Raw genomic sequence first — 21,114 nt, forward strand, 5'->3', positions numbered from 1 at the left:
TTTGTCCACAGTAGGTAGAGCTTTCAGTGAAGAGGCGGCGTTAATGTCCCTTTGAAACCAGCAGCAATCTCTACAAAGGCTTTTCACCACAGTTAGTTAGAGAGCGAGATAGGAGAGCATGTATCTTTTGAAGAACCTTGCCTGAGCACATCTTTTATTTTCCTTTCAAACGTGGGAGTGGAAGTCAACTTGTTTCAGTGTGGTTTCGATAACACACGAGCATCAACCTCTTTCAAAATGATCTGTTCCCTTCTTTAGACTAATGTATTAGTGATGAACAGGGGCCACTAAATAATAGAAATAACAATAATGATAATTAAGCAAAACAAATAACATTGGAAAATAACGCCTTGAAATAGAATTGATTGAGCAAAGCTTCAGTTATGTTCAAATTTGGACCAAAAAAAATGGGGGTTTGGTACCCCAACACTGCATTCTATTCTACACTGTTCCAACCCCTGCTCTAAACAAGTTATTTAAAAAACCTCCTATGAAATCTTGCAAAGAAGCAGCTGTGCCATCCATCAAGTAAGGTGTAAAGTTTTCCATCTTGAGATTAGGCAAGCAGTTATAAGTTTTTAAATTTACTGAGCATTAAAGTATTCCATTAAAAGGAACAACTCCGTTTAACAGTGTATGACTTTCAGTCATATCAAAGTTGAGTGAGTGTTCCATACAAATGTTGCTGGTACTGTATGTACAGTGGAACCTCTGAAGAACATTTTTTTTCCAGAACTCTTAAAGTTGCAGGTTAAACTGTGCATGTTTCAACAGCAAAATCGATAAAAGTGTATAACCTTTATAACTTATAACCTTTAGCCTGGTCGTCAGGTTAGGCTAGAAAAGCGTTTCTGCATAACTAGCGAATCTACATAATGAACTGTTGTAATTCTGGTAATGGCCCATTATCTCTCTGACAGTGGTACACTTGTGCTATCCATCCATCCATTTTCTCTGCCCCGTATCCTCATTAGGGTTGCGGGTATGCTGGAGCCTATTCCAGCGGACTTTGGACGAGAGCCAATGGCAGGGCACATATAGACAACCATTCACACTCACATTCATACCTATGGACAATTTGGAGTCGCCAATTAACCTAGCATGTTTTCGGAATGTGGGAGGAAAAAACCAGAGTACCCGGAGAAAACCCACACATGCATGGGGAGAACATGCAAACTCCAGTGGAGACTCAAACCCAGGTCTTCTCGACCTCTTGACTGAGATGGCCTATGTGCTAATCACTTGGCGACTGTGGGTGTGCTGTACATTTTACTTGTATTTTCACATATTTATTTATTATTATATCGACTAATTGTTAATGAAACGTTATAAAAGTACTTCTTTAACTGTTCAAACATTGTTGATGCAGGTAAGTTTGATTCTGGAACTGATTTCGATTGTGTCCTATGAGGAAAACTGCTTGAAAATCCAAACAACATGGACCATCTTTGTGGAACAGATTGTGTTCAACCTTTGAGGTTCCAGTGTAGTGTATACAATAAAGACAAAGCAGCGTAGGCCTATATGAATCTAATTTAGACAGTTCCAGCAATGCAAGATTTTAATGTAACTTTTGTTTTTGTCTGCCTTTGGTGATTTCTGCTCTAATGACACACGTGGGTGGAACTTCATTTGGTCATGCGACAGCACAGGATCTCCTGAGGAACCCTGTCTGTTTTCCAGACATCTTCCCTCAGAGAAGACTTCTGTTACCGGGCAACCTGACAGTGACAGAATCTGGTCATCTGTTCCCGCCCCCACCCACCATGCCTTTACATTTCTCATATATCACTGCGCGTCATATCCACCTAAATGTCAAGCACACATCAATAATCAAGGCGGTGGAGGAAAGCCGGCTTTACTGTGTGGGTTGTTGCGCGCTTAAGATTGGAAAACATTTTTATACATAATTTGACACCCAATATTTTGCTGTGTGTTGTGATCCAACTGTGCAAATTTTCCCCACTTCCACACTTTAATGAATCCTTAATTAAGCGGCTTTTCTAAATCTTGTTTACAGTTGGTGCTTTTTAATGGAGATTAACTGACAGAACATTAAGTCTATATTTTAACCGTGACTGCCACTTTAAAATGCTGCTCACAAAATTGCTCAGCTTGTTAAGTCTGTGGAGACGTGAAGACATAATAGCGTATGCAGCCAATGTAATCCTGTTTTCATTCAAGCCACTTGTGTATGTTCTCATGCAAGCAAATGTCCACATTTGTTATACGTCTGCAGAGATACAAGCCCGGAAGGTGTGATGACATCCTCAAATGGAAGCCTCCCAATCTCAATTCGGTGGACTTTCGCCTCAAGATCACAAAAGTCGGAGGAGAAGGGTATGTACTTAGAACAGTACTTAATACACAGCATGTGTTTTGCAGCATTAACACTAGAATTCACAATTCATCTTTACTTTTGCATCTATCTTCTCGTTCCCATTGCCTTCAGGAGCATTTCCACCGCCCCACATTTGCTTTAAAGCTGCAAAGAGCACTGCCCTTCCCATTTTCCCTCATTTTGTGGTCATCATCATCTGCAGCATGAATTATTCAGATTCACCGGGGCTTATCTTTGCCCCCCCCCTTTTAAAAAAGGCAGTTATGGGCTGTAAAAAGCAATCATTTCCTTGCAGGTAATTAGAGGCTTTGGATGTTTCTTATATGCATTAATAAACGGGTTGTAAACTGGAAGTAGCAGGAGTAATTTCAATGAAATGGAATAACGTGATAATGGTTTTCAGTTGTTGGAGGGGGGGGAGCGTGAATTCAAATGGTCGTACAGCTCCCTTACAATAGCATGCCCCCCAGTCCCTTTAAAAGCCAATCGGAATTGGATGCAGAGTTCCATGCTAAAATTGGATAAGCAACAGTAAAATTCAGCATACCCCCTGCACCCTTTCTGTCTGCTGCTCCTGCCAAGTAGTGTAGTGTAGCCACATCACCGAGAACAAATTGTTATAGTAATTGCAATCACAACAGTGCCCGTCAAATGGCACACATTATACCAGAAAGTTGATGGCTTTTTCATTTTCAAGCACTCTCCCCCCCCCAATAGACTGACTCTGACTCAGTCTCACTGACTCACTTCTTTGCTTTTGGTACATGCATAAATGAACATTCAAACCCAGTATTTTGGATGCAACAATAATTATTAATCACGAAACTCCATTTAAAAGGAAAATGGTAATGCAGCCTCCCAGGTGTTAAGATTAATATACAGTGGTGCCTTGGTTAACACCATTAATCTGTTCCAGAAGGTTCGACTCAAACCAAAACGGACTGTAACCAAAGCAAATTTTCCCATGGAAAATAATGTAAATCCAATTAATCCGTACTTGACACCAAAAAATTACATTCAAAAAAGACAAAATGTAATTAAAAAAATATCTTGTATCGACAATAATTATAGTTTTACATGCAAAATAATCCATTCATTTTTTTATACTGCTTATCCTCACGAGGGTCGCGGTGTGATGGAGCCTATCCCAGCTGTCTTTGGGCGAGAGTCGGGGTACACCCTGGACTGGTGGCCAGCCAATCACATGGCACATATAGACAAACAACCATTCACACTCACATTCATACCTATGGACAATTTGGAGTGGCCAATTAACCTAGCTTGTTTTTTGAATGTGGGAGGAAACCGGAGTCCCCACAACAGAGAGGCCTGAAGGTGGAATCAAACTCGGGTCTCCTAGCTGTGAGGCCTGTGCGCTAACCACCCGTTCGCCGTGCAGCCCCAACTCAATACAAAGGGACGAAAAATTAGCATAATGGAGCCCCTTTAATGTTAATTTATCCCTTTCATTTGTCATTTATATTCGTTTAGAATAGAACATGCATGTTTTTGCAAACTCCACACAGATACTCGGGGAATCAAAACCTGGGGCTCCTCGCCTACTACTACTCTCTTACCGTGCAGCCTGCACAAAATAATAACATAATTACAAACGACAAATGAATGGACAACTGAACATTCACGTTTACCTTGAAGACCAACATGGTTGTACTGTTTTTTGGAACATTGGTCGCTGTATTGTATGCTTGGCACGTTGTGTGAGGACTGTGCGAGTGCACTCAAACAGACCCATCAGAACAGGGCTTGGTGGTCACGCAGCTTTCTCCTCTGAGAGCCAGGTGACCTCACTGACTGTCCCAGCACTGGGCCTGCCATTATTCGTCACCAGCAGATTGGGAGGATCACAGTCGCTCGCTCTTTCCTGCATGGAAAGTCTGTGTTCTAGTCTCTCTTGTGTGCTGTGTGTGGGAGAACACAGAGCATTATTGTTATTGAGAGTGTTGTGACATTTCCCAAAAAAAAAAAAGGAATTCATTTACAGAGACGCCCTCATCAGACCTTGTTTCATCTTAGTGTGCAGGCTCTCCGTCTGAGAGAAAAAGAGATGGACACACACACACACACACACACACACACACTCACACACACACAGGGAGGTAACAGCAGTTTATTTATTGTAGCCCACACGATCAATCCTTCAGCACGTCTTTGGCTCTCAGGTTTTATCACCGTTTCCGAACACAAGCACAAAGGCAAGCTGTCATTGTATTGGGGGGGGGGGGGGTGTTTTTCACTGTTCTTCTCTCAGCACAGTAGAATTGTATGGATCGCTTCAATGAGAGATAAATTTATCCAGCAGCTTTCTCTCTGAGGAGGCTGTCACCAAATGATTACGTCATCATTCAATAGGTGTCTGGTTTTGTCAAATTCCCAGAAATGGACCCAGCCGCTGTTTAACTGGCTCTCTACGGGCTTCTCGATGCTGCGTTCTTGATTGAGTAGGGACTCGAGTGTCATTACAGCATCCTCAGTCCGTGTTTGTATAATGGATCCACCCACCACTCCCTTACTGCCTGATCCCGCATAACCTCATCAGCTTTTTCAACAGTGATTTTTCAATTCTTGGTGTTTTCGTTCTCATAATTTCCTAAATCTTAAATTTAAGAGGCAACAGAGAAGCCTAAACTTCCTCTTTTTTTCTATTTTTTTTGCACATTTATCCATCATCTTTGGGACTGATTAATAATACTGTTTCAAAATGTTGAATGTAAATACAGTGTTTTCAAGGTTCTACTAGTTTTTCTACATGCTAATTTTCCTCAAAAGATTTTTGCCTCTGTCGTTGTTTTTGTGTGATATTCGTACGTAAAGAAAGCTAGTCAGTTTTCCCAAATAAGCGTCCTTGCCGAATAAGATTAAGATATGCCTTTATTCGTCCCTCAGTGGGGAAGTTTGTATAATATAATATAATAGAATATTGAGCGTGACTGCTAAATAACCTGCCATGGGGTCAAATAAAGTTGGAGTGCCAGCACTTTGGTAAAGACGGTGAGAAACACTATTGAATTTGGTGGTCAGAGAGTGTCATCATTAAGTTTAATCCATTTGTCATTTAGAATGATTTTACATTGTTTTCTGTATGTAAAACTTTTAATAAGAGTGTCCTGATATGGTATTGATATCAGGTCGATATCCTGTAACCGATAACCTAGTGCAGGGGACACCACCCACCATTCAAATAGTAAAATACCATTGGAAATCTGAGCTGCACAGTGGACAGGCCACACAGCTAGGAGACCCGGGTTTGATTCCCCACTTGGAAATGTGGAGTTTGGGTGTGGGTTTCCTCCCAAATTCCAAAAACATGCTGGGTTAATTGGCGACTCCAAATTGTCTCCAATTGTCATATGAATGTGGGTGTGAATGGTTGTTGTCTATATGTGCCCTGTGATTGGCTGGGTGTACCCCGCCTCTCGCCCGAAGACAGCCCTGCGACCCTCGTGAGCATAAGCGGTAGGAAATGGATGGATGGCATTAGAAATCCCACAGTTTATTTTCTTTATTGCGAGTGGCGACTTGTCCCACTTTGTTTGATGGTCCTTGAACGCACTTTCTCCAACACTGCACAGATAAGAATACTACAGTACACTGTATTTTATCTTTTTTTCTTGCACATCATGTTTGTTGCCATATGCTGGTGCTCTATAGGAAAGCACAAAGGTATGGTTTGACGATGTTATTGATTGCTGATGTGTGTATTTGTTCGGTACAAAACCTCTAGTTCAAGAAGTTCCTGTTTTAGTTTTACACAATACTGCACATAGTAAATTACATCCAACACAAGTGCACCCGAAATTTGCGGGAAAGATTGGGGACCACTCATTTAGTGGACTGCCAAGCCATAAATATGGAAAACTGCTGCTGCCACTTTGAGATACGGGCTGCACATTTTTTCATAGAATGCATGCTTTTCTTCATTTTTCAAGGTGCATTCTTCTCCCTCCCTCAATGGATTTCTTGTTCATTTAACATTTTGGTCAGCTGAAGACCACACTGCCATTTAACGCATCCCAACAACTTTATTTAGTAGTAGATTGTGTTGTGCACAGTTGATCATCATTTATTAGACTCTTAACTGTGGTAAATCACAGACGAGACGTTCGAGAACTTCTCTAATTGTCTCTATCTGTGCTTGTTTTTCTTGTAACACATTTGTCAGAAGTAGAACAATGACAAGAAAGGGCATGTGTCCATGACTGCAGAAGGGCTATTTGGCTCTTTTAATGTCCTATGGTTGCTTCCTTCCTGCTCGTGCTCGCTGTTATTACGCAGAAGGGGGGGCTGAGGGGGTGGACTGCTCAATTTCCGAATGAGTTGCACTGTATTTTGAGCTCTCGGTTAGATAAAATACCCCCCTTTTGTTTCCGCTCCACGGATGGTTAACTAAAATAAAAGAGGTGCCGACTCTCGAATGTTCAATCCTAATAGAAGTTGAGCCACATGACTGTGGGGAAGGGCGTTATGCGAGGGAGGCACACTGTGCGATTAAGACATCTGTTGGGCTTCGTCTTGGGGATGAGACAAAAATACTGCACCGACACTTTGATACATGAACACACATCACTGCACGTAGACGTCACGGAGGTGACAATGAACTGCGGCGACAGCTCACAGCAACCTCCTAGACCAAAAACCCACAATGTCAATTCTACATTCTGTACATTTGCCTGCAATTCATCACAGCATTGGACTCCGATTGTGGACATAATGTGGTTTTCTCTGCACCGCAAGCTGTGCACGCAGACAGAAGGGCTCACGGGGGTGCAATCTCACATTCCCGCCGTTCTGTTACTAGCTGCAAAATGGAAGCAGTTTGAGCTCTCCAGTTGGATGCATCGTAGAGAGAGTGTTAACCACCGTGCTTTTTTGTCTTTGCAGGCTGCTGCCAGAGACCGTCGGCTTGCTTTACGTCGGCAACTACAAAAGGCCCTTTGCGAAGATGAAGGTGAGAAAACGTGTTGCTTTTAATGACTTGCTCCTCACGCCAGCAAGCCCCAGCTGGTGTTAAAAGTGTACAACACACAGCTTACATTTTTAATAACTAAAGAGAAAACAATTTATCCGAGTGACGTGGATCATCTGAGTCACCTGTATTGTTTCACTCCTCACACTTGAAATGACACTTGCCTTCATTCTGTTTCAGTGAACTTGTTTTCTTAGCTACATTTCAATACGCTGCACTTTAATTCTAATGAGATCCCTTTTTATTCAGCACAACCTTCCCAACATGCCAACTCGTCAACCACTAATGAATTCCCCCCAGTTCTATTTCCTTATTAAAGGAATCATTTTCTATTTTTAGACGAATACTTGTCATTTAATATCTTGGCAGACAGCACAGTAGTTTGCTGTATTTCCCAAAAGACACAAATGACATCAGTGGCACTCTTCTTCTTCAAATACTGATAATTATTAAGAATGGGTGTTAAGGTAATAACATCTCAAGCCCCAAATTCATATGACAAAATGGGATGTATCTGTCTATATGACACTTAATTAAAACACATTTGGATCATTTTAAACATTACCGGAATTGGGCGCGTTGATTTTTCCAGAGTCCGTTGACGCTAACGGGACTTTCATCAACAGTAGCGGCATAGAAAGCGCATGTCTGAGTTTGGTGAGTGTTACCACCACCGCCGATGTTACGTTTGGACAAACAAGGATCCAGAACCTTATTTTCCTGAGCCTGGGTATGCGGAGGATGAGATACTGGTTGCAGAAGCTGAGTCTGAGAGAGTGAAACTTCATAGCAGATGAGGGGCGGGGCATTTATAAGCAGTCAGTCATTACAGATTTGTGTCCTGTCGCAGTTTTGGAGCGGGCTCGCTAGCTGTTGGTAGGGCCCTGTGGTGCCGTGTCACTACACCAAAAAAATAGTTCTTTGTGTTAACTGCTGCAATAACAATGTCGCTGTAGCTGCAGGACAGTTTTTTTTAGGGCTTTATAGTCTAAATATTACGTGCATTGTTAGCTCTCACATGCTAGCTGATTTTTTTCCGAGTTTTTCTCTCCTTAGAATACACAGAAAAGGTAAAGACGTGTGGTTATGTTTCACATAAGGCTTGTAGCTAATGCAAATGAGCTAATTTAATATGCTATCGTCCCTGCCTCCACCTATTACGATAAAGCGCTTACTCTATTCATGCTGTTGTTTTATGGAAACATTTTCCAACTCTCTTCCTGCTTGTTTGGAAGACAACGAAAACAGATATGCATGCACAAGCCAATAAATTAAATTATACGGTTCATTTTCATTTATTGTGTGATTAATTAATTTATTAACACCCAATGCCTAGTACTCATGAGACATTTTTTTTTCTTGTCACATTTCAATCTCTTGAGGTTTTATGATATCCATAATTACTGTTGTTATGATATGTTAGAACATTAGTGGCTTAATAGGTTTACAATAACTGCTGACAATATCGCTTTAGTGTCAACAAACGCACTTGCATTGTTCTTTGACGCATTTAACTAAAAAGGGTTATATATGTTGTGATTATTGACATAATAATAATACATTTTATTTGTATAGCGCTTTTCAAAATACTCAGACACTTTAGAGAAGAATGAAGTTGAATAAAGCAAGTAAGACACACCAAAATACAACATTCATTGGTTAATACACAGTTAAAACATGAGTAAAAGCGGGGCGGGGCACAGCAGTCAGATATAAAAAGTTAGACATTAATGGACATGGTTAACTACTCCGGTTGTTTTTCTTGTTCCTGCTACTTTTTGGCTTTTAAACAGCACCAAAGGATGAAGCCATAAAGAAAAATCTGCCAAAAAAACGCTCAAACTTCCGTTCCATGTCCCTGTGAACTAAATGTGACAATGTTGATATTGTCTCAGGCTGTGAGAACACACAAGATGTAGACTGTGCTTTCTGGAATCATCTGACCTTTCACCCCCAGTAACATAGACCCAGTCTTTTGCTCAGCACTATAACGGGCATCTCACCCCTGATCTGCCCTTGCTTGGTTTGGAGACCACATGAACAAAATCTTCTTCTTTCTCTTTGGGCTTCTCCCTTCAGGGGTCGCTGACCCAAATCAATCTCCTCCATCCAATCCTGTCTTCTACATCTGTCTCTCTCATGTCCTCCTTCACAACATCCATAAAGCTCCTCTTTGGTCTTCATCTACGCCTCCTACCTGGCAGCATCCTTCTCTCCTCTGGACATGTCCCAACCATCTCAGTTTGGCCGATAACTGACTTTATCTCCAAGGCCTCTAACATGTAATGCCCCTCTGATGTACTCCTTCCTGATCCTATCCATCCTGGTCACTCCCAATGAGAACCTCAGCAACCTCATCTCCTGTCTTTTCCTCAGTGGCACTATCTCTAGACCAAACAACATGGCTGGTCTCACCACAGTTTTGTATACCTTTCCTTTCATTTTAGCTGAAACTCTTCTATCACATCACGTCTGACACTTTTCTCCACCCGTTCCATCCTGCCTGCACACGCTTCTTCACCTCCTTTTCACATTCTCCATTGTTCTGGACTGTTGACCCCAAGCACTTAAAATTATCCACCTTCTGTAACTCTTCCCCCAGTAACCTCACTCTTTCACTTGGGTCTTCCATTTAAATTTTTCTATTGGCATTAATCACCACAATACAATCTATTTATGTCATGAACGCCCATTTAGTTACCCCAGATGTCTCGGCCCAAACTTGGTCCCAGTCGTGGTTCAGTGGTAGTGTCGTGTCTGATTTCCAAGAATGAGCCTTTGGCAATCTGTGTTTGCTTCCGTCAGGGGAAGAAAAATAACAAAGAAAAAGCTACAACCCCTGGGGTATGTTGTTGTTTTGGGATGTAAGTAAATCCAAGTGTAAATATGCAACCCGGTTCAAATAGCAGTCAGCACTGAAATTGAAGCCTGCAATTTGGTATTTCTTCAAATGATACGTCTCAGTTCATCACAGGCTATGTTGTCCACTTGAACATCGAACTCTGTCGCTAACCAAAACAGCAGCACCCACAGAGGTACACAAACTATAAACTCTACTTCGCTTGCCATAAAGTATATTGGTATTTAAATTTTCATCAAGCAATCATGATTCATTACTGGAAGACAAACAAATAACTTAGAATAAAATATGTGTATACAAATAAAGGCACCCTCACAATAAATATCTGATGTCTAATTGACACTTGGCCCTTTCTGTGGTTTCTGGGTTGCCGCTATAAGAGAACATTTGCTGTATAACGACCCTGTTAGAGCTGATTTACTGCCACCTCTGTCGTACTTTTGACATGCATTGCCTTGCTAATGTGTATGCTAATTAGCCCCTGGATACTTGTGTAAATAATTAGTCTTGCTAATTGTTTTGCCTACTTAGGTTCAACTCCATTTTGCTGATATACATCCTCCAACGTCATAATGAGTTATTTTAAAGTGCCTTTCTCCCAATATGTGACGCATCAGTGGAGCTTATTACTCATAAATAATCAGAGGCTTCACTGACAGATCTTTGTGTCCAAGACGAATTCCTTTTCTTCGAGAGTCTGAAAGTGCAGCGAGACCAAATGTCGTTCACTGTTTTCTCTAATTGATGGTTCCCTCATTTAGTCTGACTCCATTATTAATCGAGTGAGTAAACATGTAATGGGGATTTTAATCAGTAATAATCAGTCTGCAAACTGTGTGTTTATTTATGTGCCGTAACATACTTCATATTTTTCAGTAAACAAAATCATTTAGGCTGTTGCATTTTAGCTGATGGTGCATGTCTCCAGAATTCCTTACTTCAGGGGTCTCAAACTTGCGGCCCGCGGGCCAAATGCCCCCACTTTGATACCAAAGTTTAATGTTGAAATGACAGCTTAAAGCTGTGTGCACCCCGGACACAATTAACATGATTTTGCCCCGCCCATACTGTTACCCTACCCTGTTACCCCGCCCTGTTTTGCTTTAGATTAGCAGTGAAGCTAAAGGCTTATGACGCTGGGTACAAATAAATGCAGGAAATGATTTGGAATAAAATGGAAAATACACGTCAAGATAAAGCATCTCATCAAACATGTTAAAGTTACGACGCTGCTCCCAGATGGAACGGAGTACGATGCTAACTTGCTAATTGGGTCAAATTATTAAGTTTCATTAATGTTCATGTTAAAGGTTAAATAACTGTTAATACTGTACATTTGAAAAAAAAAATACTGTACATTTGAATCTGAAAAAAATAATTTCTCTACCAACTGTATGTGGTTTCTTACGTTTTTCTTATTTGCTGTTTTATTATTATTTTACTTATTTATTACTGATTGATTGACTTATTGTCTTTATTCTTAATTTGTTTATTTTTTTATCTTTTTTTGTGTATAGAAAAATAAAAATTAAGATATTTGAGAACAGTGAAATGTTTTATCAGATATTTTGGTGTACAAAGTACTGAAAAAGTGTAGGGTATAGCAGAAACAAAAGCATTGAAGATAGTTTTTTTTATTTTTATTTATTTTTTTTCCCAGTTTTTAATAAATGCGTTTTGGGGGTTTTTTGAAAACCTGATGCGGCCCGGCTTCACCCAGAACCTAGCTCCGGTGGCCCCCAGGTAAATTGAGTTTGAGACCCCTGCCTTACTTGGTGGTACATTTTATGGCCAAGTATATACTTTTCATTTTTAATTATGTCAATGAGCCACAACATCGTCTTTGTTGTTGAGGCATGCACTTTCGGTTGCTCGTAAAAATGCATTCAATATTCGGCACTCTAATCCAATTGTTGCAGCCCAAGAGTCATTTGTTGTTGTTGTTGTTCCACTGGCTTTGTTATGCACAGACAGAACTAAAGGTCATAGTCCATGCAGTGTATTAAAATAGACGTGTCACTTCCAGGGCATGAAAATCCAACACACTCCCATGATTGAAACTTCTCAGGCGTGGTGTAATTAAGAGGTACAATTACCAAAGGACACACAGGCACTTAAATGCTGGGGGGGGGGCACGAGCACACAGCGCCCACCGGCAGGAAGGAAGCCTCATTCTTTGTGGGCGTCGCCTCCCTCTCCTTAGATGATGAATACAAATGCGAATGGGTGCAGACTGTGTCTGCCTAACATTTTCTCTAACCAATCAGCGAGGAAAACGTATGATAAGTGACGACATATTGCCATCCATTCAAATATAACTATGTATTATGACATTGTAATTACCAATACAACATAAACATATGAAGGAATGAATGCATATAAGTACATATGGTAAAATTCTACACTTTATATTTGACTGACAACAACCCTGCCCATGCCGGCTATTAATTATTCACTGTTAGTCCATGCGCTGTTTTGTCTCGAAAGTGTTAAGTGCGTCAATGGAGCTCAAAGTTACCCATCACCTCATCCCATGTCTCCATTTTAACAGTTACAGATAACAAGAGGGAGAAAATGGGTACTAATAATTTTTACTAAAATTCTGCATAAGGGTGTGATGTCTGGCTTTGAGTGAACGGTACTACAGGTCGATGCAGGGTTCAAACGGGACCGTGTGCTCTTTTCCAATGAGTTCATCCGCAGACAGAGTCAGGATGACAGACATGTAAAGAGGGGACATGCAGTGTGACAGGCAGGTGTTATCCTGTGAAGGTGTCAACAGTCGTGCTGAAGAGGTGAATGTGCGTGAAGATCAGCTGTCAATGTGCAGCAAGATTTCAAAAGAAACCTGCAGATTCTTCTTGTTGGCAAACCAAAGAAATCCTTTAAAAGGGACCTATTATGAAAATGTTGATAAAATGTTATATTATCTTGTTAAACCATGCCAAAATTTCACATAATGAGGTTTGCATATTTGGGAGTCAGCCCTGAAAGAACTTTGGGATGACTCTGTGTAGGAGCTATTTATTAGTGTGTTCCTAGGTTTCTAATATCTGTTCTTTTTTGTTGTTGTTGTTTTGTTTGGATTACTTGATAATATTTTCTTGTTAGTTTATTTGTTTATCTATCATATTTTGTTGGGGTTAATTAGTAGTTAATTTGTGGGTTTATTTCATTGGATAACACCCTGGGCACCTGCAATATATTTGGGTAGGCAGTGCTCACAGGACCAGCATGCACCAGGGTGGGCCTATGGTTTTTGTTTGTTTGCTTGCTTGGTAATAAAAGGAAATAAGAAGAAACGGAACAAGATTGTTTGGACAATGACTTTTTTGCTTGCGTAAAACAAAACCCGTGGTGCATCAGTGGCCTTTTGATTATAGTGTAAGTTACGTTTATTTTTTGAAGGACAAATAGCCACTACACTCTGAATGCTTTGTTTTTTGTAACACCGTCTCCTTGTGACATCACCATGGAGTGGGCGCGCCCCGGAGGCGGGCTTGGGGTGGAGTAAATTAAAACAAGCAAATACAGCTGGAATCGGTGCAGATTCTGAAAGATCGACAAAGCTTTCTGTACAGGTGTATCGTGTGAAACTGTCCACAACTCAATACAAAGGGACGAAAAATTAGCATAATAGGCCCCCCCCATGATTTTACCCATCATTCACAATCCTTATGAGAAACATGATCACATTTGTTTTCCCTTTTCTGTGCATTATAACACGAGAAAACAAGTTAATTTCAGCTAGCTTACAATGCTGTCATTGGGATAAAAAAAAAAACTAAACATTGCATGGTTTGATGTACATGCTGTGATCATGGCTGTGTCTTCCAGCACAAGACATTTGCTCCAGTCCTCAGGTAAAGAAAACGAGCAAGATGACAGCAAACGAGAATCTGAATCTTTGTAGCAAAATCGAATCAAATTTTTTCCTCGGCGCATTGAACTCACACAAAGCTTCGCTAATCGCTAGTCTTTTCGCAGATGGAAGAGAGGATAATTAGCTCTCGATTTTACTACAAAGATTCAGATGCTCGTTTGCTGTCGTTTTGCTCGTTTTCTTTACCTGAGGAATGGAGCAAATGTCTTGTGCTGGAAGACACAGCCATGATCACAGCATGTACATCAAACAACATGCAATGTTGTTAGTTTTTTTTCATAGTCGAAATAGGTGTATCCCAATGACAGCATTGTAAGCTAGCTGAAATTAATCAGTTTTCTGGTGTTAAAATGCACAGAAATGTTTCACATAAGGATTGCAAATTCCACTTTAAAGAGCTCGCGAGGAGTGTTTATAGTCTCCAAATGTGAATATATACAGAAGTTTTTGTGGTCGGCACTAGTGCAACAGTAAATGGGAAATCATTTGCCTGCTAAGCTCCCCGATAACTGGTGGCACACGTGCGCCGCCATAATGAGACAGATTTGAATGGCTTAAGCACCGAGTGTTGAGGAAAAGGTGGCAGCCAACATGTCGCCCTACACCAGCAGGAAGAGACTCAGACTGAAGCCGACTGCGCCTGTACTGCCCTTCTCTTGTCTGTCAGCATGCTGTGCAGAGCTTTAGGGACATTTAAACACAGAGCATGTTTGAAAATCGAAGACGGTCCTTAAGATAACACCAGACCCATTTTTGCAACAATGTAAGACAAAAAGAGTTTGAAAAGATTCATTGGCCACAAATTGCGTCATTCAGTTCTTGAATTAATGAACAGTGTGGAACCTTGGTTTCTGTCAGTTATATTACACATATATCACATTTTCAAAAATGTTGATGTTCTATTATTAGTAAAAAAATATTGACAAACAAGTCATATGTGGAGGCGGCATGGTGATCGAGTGGTTAGTGCGCAGACCTCACAGCTAGGAGACCAGGGTTCAATTCCACCCTTCACCCTCGGCCATCTCTGTGTGGAGTTTGCATGTTCTCCCCGTGCATGCGTGGGTTTTCTCCGGGTACTCCGGTTTCCTCCCACATTCCAAAAATATGCTAGGTTAATTGGCCACTCCAAATTGTCCATAGGTATGAATGTGAGTGTGAATGGTTGTTTGTCTATATGGCGACCAGTCCAGGGTGTACCCTGCCTCTCGCCCGAAGACAGCTGGGATAGGCTCCAGCAGAAAATGAATGAATGAATATGTGGTATTCTGGTCAATAGTCATCAGTGAGGTTGCATTCATGAAACATTATCTTGGATTAGATTGCCTACATGCTAACTGTAGTCACAGCAAATACATTAGAGACTAGCTAGTTAGCTCGGTAGCTTGCTATATGCTTTAAGTGGCAGCCGTCTTGTCCCTGCGGTGATCCTTCACATTAGTTGTGCGCAATGGGGTGTAAACAAAGAATAACAGAAATACAGGTGACTATAGGTGTGTTATTTCATGTCTGGGGAGCTCTAATAATTCATTCATTCATTCATTTTCTACCGCTTTTCCTCACAAGGGTCGCGGGGGTGCTGGAGCCTATCCCAGCTGTCTTCCGGCGAGAGGCGGGGTACACCCTTGACTGTTCGCCAGCCAATCACAGGGCACATATAGACAAACAACCATTCACACTCACATTCATACCTATGGACAATTTGGAGTCACCAATTAACCTAGCATGTTTTTGGAATGTGGGAGGAAACCGGAGTACCCGGAGAAAACCCACGCATGCACGGGGAGAACATGCAAACTCCACACAGAATTGTTAAAGCATATTTAGAAAGTCATAAACAGGTTTTCTGTGCTCTAACTCACACGAAACCCGAAACATATGACAACTAGTCAGTTTTTCCCATAAGTAATCCTATTTTTATTGGTTTTAGTTGAGTGGTTTGCTCGGTTCTCAACTTCTCAACAAGTCACATGGCATTAACTACCATTAAAGCTGGATAATTAGTACATCCAAAATGCACTTGATAGAACTTGGCTCTGTGGCTTACGTGCCCCGCTTCCTCTCTCACACTCTTTCATGCATCCTGTGTGATATTTGTGGTCCCCCCCACCCCCCTGCTGTGAACCCAGATGCCCCACACTCCAGGAAGGTTGAAGCTCTGAAACTGAAATTGAGAACGCTGCCAAACGCTGTTTTCTTTCTGGCAACGTTGCTCCTTCTCTGACCTTTTTTTGCTGGATGTCACATGTTCACCGTGAACACAGAAGACAATCTTGCTGAGCAGCCTTTGTCTGATGGGGTCGAGGTGTACATGAGCACATTGTTACTGTCATAAATGTCTTCCATTGAATGTCATAACTGAATGTAAGAGTATTAATGCTAGAAGTAGAGCGGATACGTGTCCTGCCTCAGGCACACAACAACCTTGTATTAAAAGAAAAATGCATCCATATGTAACCTCATAAATGCATGCCAAACCTGTAGGCGGCAGTAGTTTCTAAAATTCTATCCAATCAGAATCATCCTTTGTCATCCCATCACTTCTGCAAGCATAAAACATGTTTATATGTAAATATACATATAATAAAACATGTAAATATGTTTACATGTTTTAATGTGGGCTTATATACAGGTGCGGCTTGTGTATGTACAAAATCGTTTTTTCTAAAAATGTAGTGGGTGAGGCCTATAATCAGGTGCGCTCTATAGTCCGGAAATTACGGTAATCACATTTTTCTCCAAATCCACACTTTGAAAACCTTCCTTTAGTACCAAATATGTGCGGACTTGTATGGATGATATGCCAAACCGTGGAAAAATAACTTTATTTTATGAGATATCCACCTACGTGTGGACAGGGCCTCAGTCTTTGCACTTGGAGGAGGCCGTTTTTGCTCCATGGCGTCCCTTTAATGATACTAGGTATAGTCAGATTGACTTTTAAGCCTCTCAGAATAGAAATGTCAACAGTTGAGGCTAGTGCTAAAACAGGTGAGCTGTCACCAATTTGGTTGCCATGGAAAAGAAGTGTCCAAAATATGTTTTTGAAATGCAATAAGGTCTGCTTTGAAAGCACTGCTTGGATATCAAGCAGATTTTGTTTCCAAAGCAAACATGCTGATCCTGATCAGCTCATCGGTTCGGAGCTGTTACACTGCTTCAAGCACAGCATCATACATACACTAACTCATCTGTTCTTTGTTTGCCGCTTCATCCCGCCGCATTAAGTCGTGCCACAACTGAAAGTCTTCTTTTGTTTGATTAAGCTTTAAAGATTGTCTAGAAAAAAAACTGAGCAATCTCTCCATGATAGCTCTATTTTACCTCATCTTGTTGAGGTACACTTTTTCTAGCGGTGGTTGGTTCTGCTTGGCTGGCCAGGCCAGGCCAGGCCAGAAGATACCATCTCGCCCTCACCAAATGCATCATAGTAGTCGCTAGGCAACCGACAGGATGATGTTTCCGTGCGTCGGAGTGTTTGACCTTCTTGAAGGTGGGCAGCTGCCTTCATAGAGGTGGCCAACTTTGTTGTCATAGTTGAGAATCTGACGATGCACGGAACGCTTTCTTTCCTGATGCATCATCGGAAGGGAGAGATGGTGGATCATGATTATGAAAGATGATTTATAGCTAATAATAACCGGGACATGGTACAATATATCAATATGATATACTGTATGTTTCTGAGACTCATTCTAGTCCATCCATCCATCAATGCCGCTTATCCTCACAAGAATCACGGGTACGCTGGAGCCTATCCCAGCTGTCTTTGGGCGAGAGGCGGGGTACACCCTGGACTGGTCGCCAGCAAATCGCAGGGCTACTCATTCTAGTATTCAATCAAATATATACTGTATTATATACAGTATATTGTATAACTCTCCCTTTTACACACCCCCTGCTGGTTCACGCAAGGAATTTTAATAATATTATTATTATAATATAATTTATTATAATATTTTAATAGTATTTTTTCAGTTTAATTTTATTGCATTGTATTTTTTAAATTTATGTATAATTGTATACTATTTTTTATAAATATAAAATGTATTTTGTTTAAAAAGCTACTTTAAAGTATAATTTTAAGTATTTGCCAGGAATTTGTAGTAGTCATTAGTATCGCGCACAAATATTTTCATTTTAGGGAACTTTCATTGTGCCTATATTCTTTAGTATTTTTTTTGTTTATGAACTGTTTAAAAAATGTAACAATTATTTTGTTTTTAAAATAAATTATTATTAATTATTAAATATTTGAAAATCATTTTAAAATATCACACACAAACATTATTATTGAAAATATTTTTCAGTTTAATTTTTAATTTCTAAATGTTTTTATTTTATTATAATTTATTTAATGTTATATTTCTATAGTTTTTTAATATGAATATTTTTCAAATCTGTTTTTGAAAGTATTTCAATGAGGTGTGTCCTTCGCTAGCTTTAACCACCAGCTCTCTTCAGTGTGTTTCACAAAGTTGAGTAGACTGTGCTGCCTGCGCCAATATAATCTTTAATGTTAATGCATATTTAATGTGTTTTTAACACCATGGTCATTGCAGTCAGTGAATTACATTTATTACATTCAGATGTTGTTCTGTCTTGCGCCCCCAGCCAGATGGGTCTCACTCTTGCAGAACGGAATAGAGGCTAATAACCGTAATGGGCAATGATAGCAACGCTATTCTGGTATTGTCTGTCCTGATCTGCAAACTTAAAACGGCTTTGTCGTTTCCTGCAGGCCACTAAAGAGCTCAGAGCCTATGACAACAAGATCATCGAGTGCAACTTCGCCAACAATAGCTGGGTGTTCATGCGGCAGAGGATCGACAAGAGTTTCCCCAACTCCTACGACACAGCCATGGGTGAGTGATTTTTTTTTATTTTTCTGTCCCTACATTTTTTTTTTCATCATTCACAACCAGGACATTGACATTTCCAAAACTTATTGAATGCCCTCCTGGTCGTCCACAGTGATATAGAAAACATGATTTATTTATGAGAATTATTAAAAGTGCGGAAAACGTCTAATGTTATGTTATAAAATATGTGTTTATACCGTACAGTCATCCCTCGCTACCTTGTACCTAAAGAAGGTATAAGACGTGAGTAATGGTACATGATATTAGATTAGATTACCTTCACATTACATAGCCGACACGACATTCAGTAGTTCTCCTCCCATTCTGTGTGGAAGTGGTAAGGTTTTGGCTTCTTTTTTTCTTCTTCTTCACTCCATTTGAAGCACTTACTTAAGTTTAGAATAACTCATTAGCTCAGTAGCTTACAATGCTCGCTGCAGCCGTGTCTTGTACTCCCTGCAGTGATTTTGTAGCCCACAGTTGAGCAATGTCTTGTAAAGAAAGAATAACAAGAGTGTAAATGTGTCTACACGGCTCTAATAATGTTCAAAACTTTATTTTGAAAGAAGAAAACTGGGTTTCTGTGTAATAAATATCCTATTTATTCATCCTATTTTGCAGAAATTCACTTATCACTGTCAGATTTGGAACCAATTAATAGCAATAGATGAGGGGCGACTGTACCGTGTTGTACAGCATATATATATATATATATATATATATGTATATAAGACATGGTTGTTTGTTGACCAGCTTCTTGAAGTACAGCAGTGTACTCTGCATTACTGCAGTAACATAACTTGTTGTTGTCACACTTATCAAGCTGCTGACTTGACCCTTTTATACAAACAGCGCCACATTAAAGTACATACTGATGCAATAAAACCGAGTAGGAGAAAATACATCTTAAGAATGAGCGGATTGAAGGCGATAAGAAATCCTTACTTATTGAGCTTAACGTCCTCGGGGCTGCTCGGTATGCAGACGTGAGGCCCCTGCAGGCAAAAAGAGCTTTTATCTAAAGCCTCGACTGATAGCATCACGGTCCTAATCACGACCATGCCAATTGATATTTAGCTCTTCCGGTTTTACTACCTTTGTCGGGATCATTTAGCGGTAGATAAAGTCATTTTTGTTTCAGTTTTAGGCCTAGATCGAGATCTGCAGACGCATTTGTCCGGCTAATGTGATGATAAAAACACTAGATACACTGATACTACAAATCCCAGAATGCACCAGAAAAGCTAGAGCCTTATCACCTAGCTGCTTTCTGCCTGGTTTGTTGATTTTCAGGGCCGAAATTGGCTTTGGCTTGGAGTCCATCAGCTGTTAAAACATCTAGCCATCATTTCATCCACAGATTTTTTTATATATTCGCGATCGTCCCTCGCTACATCGCTACACGCTATCTCGATTTTCCAAAAATTAGTTAATTAGTCACTGTTTTGTGGTATTATTAGTCAAATAATATTGAAAGACAGGTCATATGCAATATTCTGATCACTCGGTGTCAGTCATGTTCCTTTATTGAGAGATTATATTAGATTACCGTCACACTGCATGGATTTTCAATATGATAAAGTTGGGGGGAAGCTATCCTCCCATTTTGTGTGGAAGTGGTAAGTTTTTTGCTTATTACTTTATCCTTTTGCCCCACTCCATGTATATTTTGTGCATTATTATTGCTAGGAATGTGACCTTGTGATCACGTCAGCAGGTCACAGAACGCATAGCATGATTATCCTCACAATGAACTTAATCAGACAAAGCCTTCCCTTGTGGCCATTGATTTCTACAGAGATACCTCTGTGTATAATGTGTACTGTAAGTTTTACAAGTTGCATCATTTTCCCAGAGACCATTAGTGGCATTATTGCTGCAATTATTTTGAGGACACAGCCAATAAATAGATGTCATTTTACACAATTGTAAAGCCACCCTGCATGGCAGAAATGTCACCTAAGAAGAGAGTTTTTTTTTTTTTTTTGTGGTGCGGTGGAATGGGCTTAAGGGAGGATTGTTTTCAATTAATATTTTTCCATCATCATCATACAGTTGGAGTCTTTACAGTATGTTACTTAGTCATTAAAACCCAAGGGACATTTTGTTGGAATTTGACATAAGCTGTAGGTCTAAAAAAAAAAATAATAATAATCTTTAAAAGTAACACAACACCACACATTT

General features: G+C 40.2%; 1 protein-coding gene across 1 annotated transcript in view; it reads left to right on the forward strand.

The window, feature by feature from the left end:
• Positions 1-21,114, forward strand: part of rngtt (RNA guanylyltransferase and 5'-phosphatase) — an 86,812-nt gene that overhangs the window by 64,573 nt on the left and 1,125 nt on the right. The window contains exons 13-15 of the mRNA XM_058056207.2: positions 2,240-2,340; positions 7,241-7,307; positions 18,810-18,933. Coding sequence (XP_057912190.2) covers positions 2,240-2,340; positions 7,241-7,307; positions 18,810-18,933 — 292 coding nt within the window. The remainder of the gene's footprint in view (positions 1-2,239; positions 2,341-7,240; positions 7,308-18,809; positions 18,934-21,114) is intronic.

Source organism: Doryrhamphus excisus, linkage group LG19 (assembly GCF_037039965.1).
Source record: "Doryrhamphus excisus strain RoL-2023G ecotype Guam linkage group LG19, RoL_Dexc_Guam_v1.1, whole genome shotgun sequence".
In the NCBI taxonomy this organism is placed as follows: domain Eukaryota; kingdom Metazoa; phylum Chordata; class Actinopteri; order Syngnathiformes; family Syngnathidae; genus Doryrhamphus; species Doryrhamphus excisus.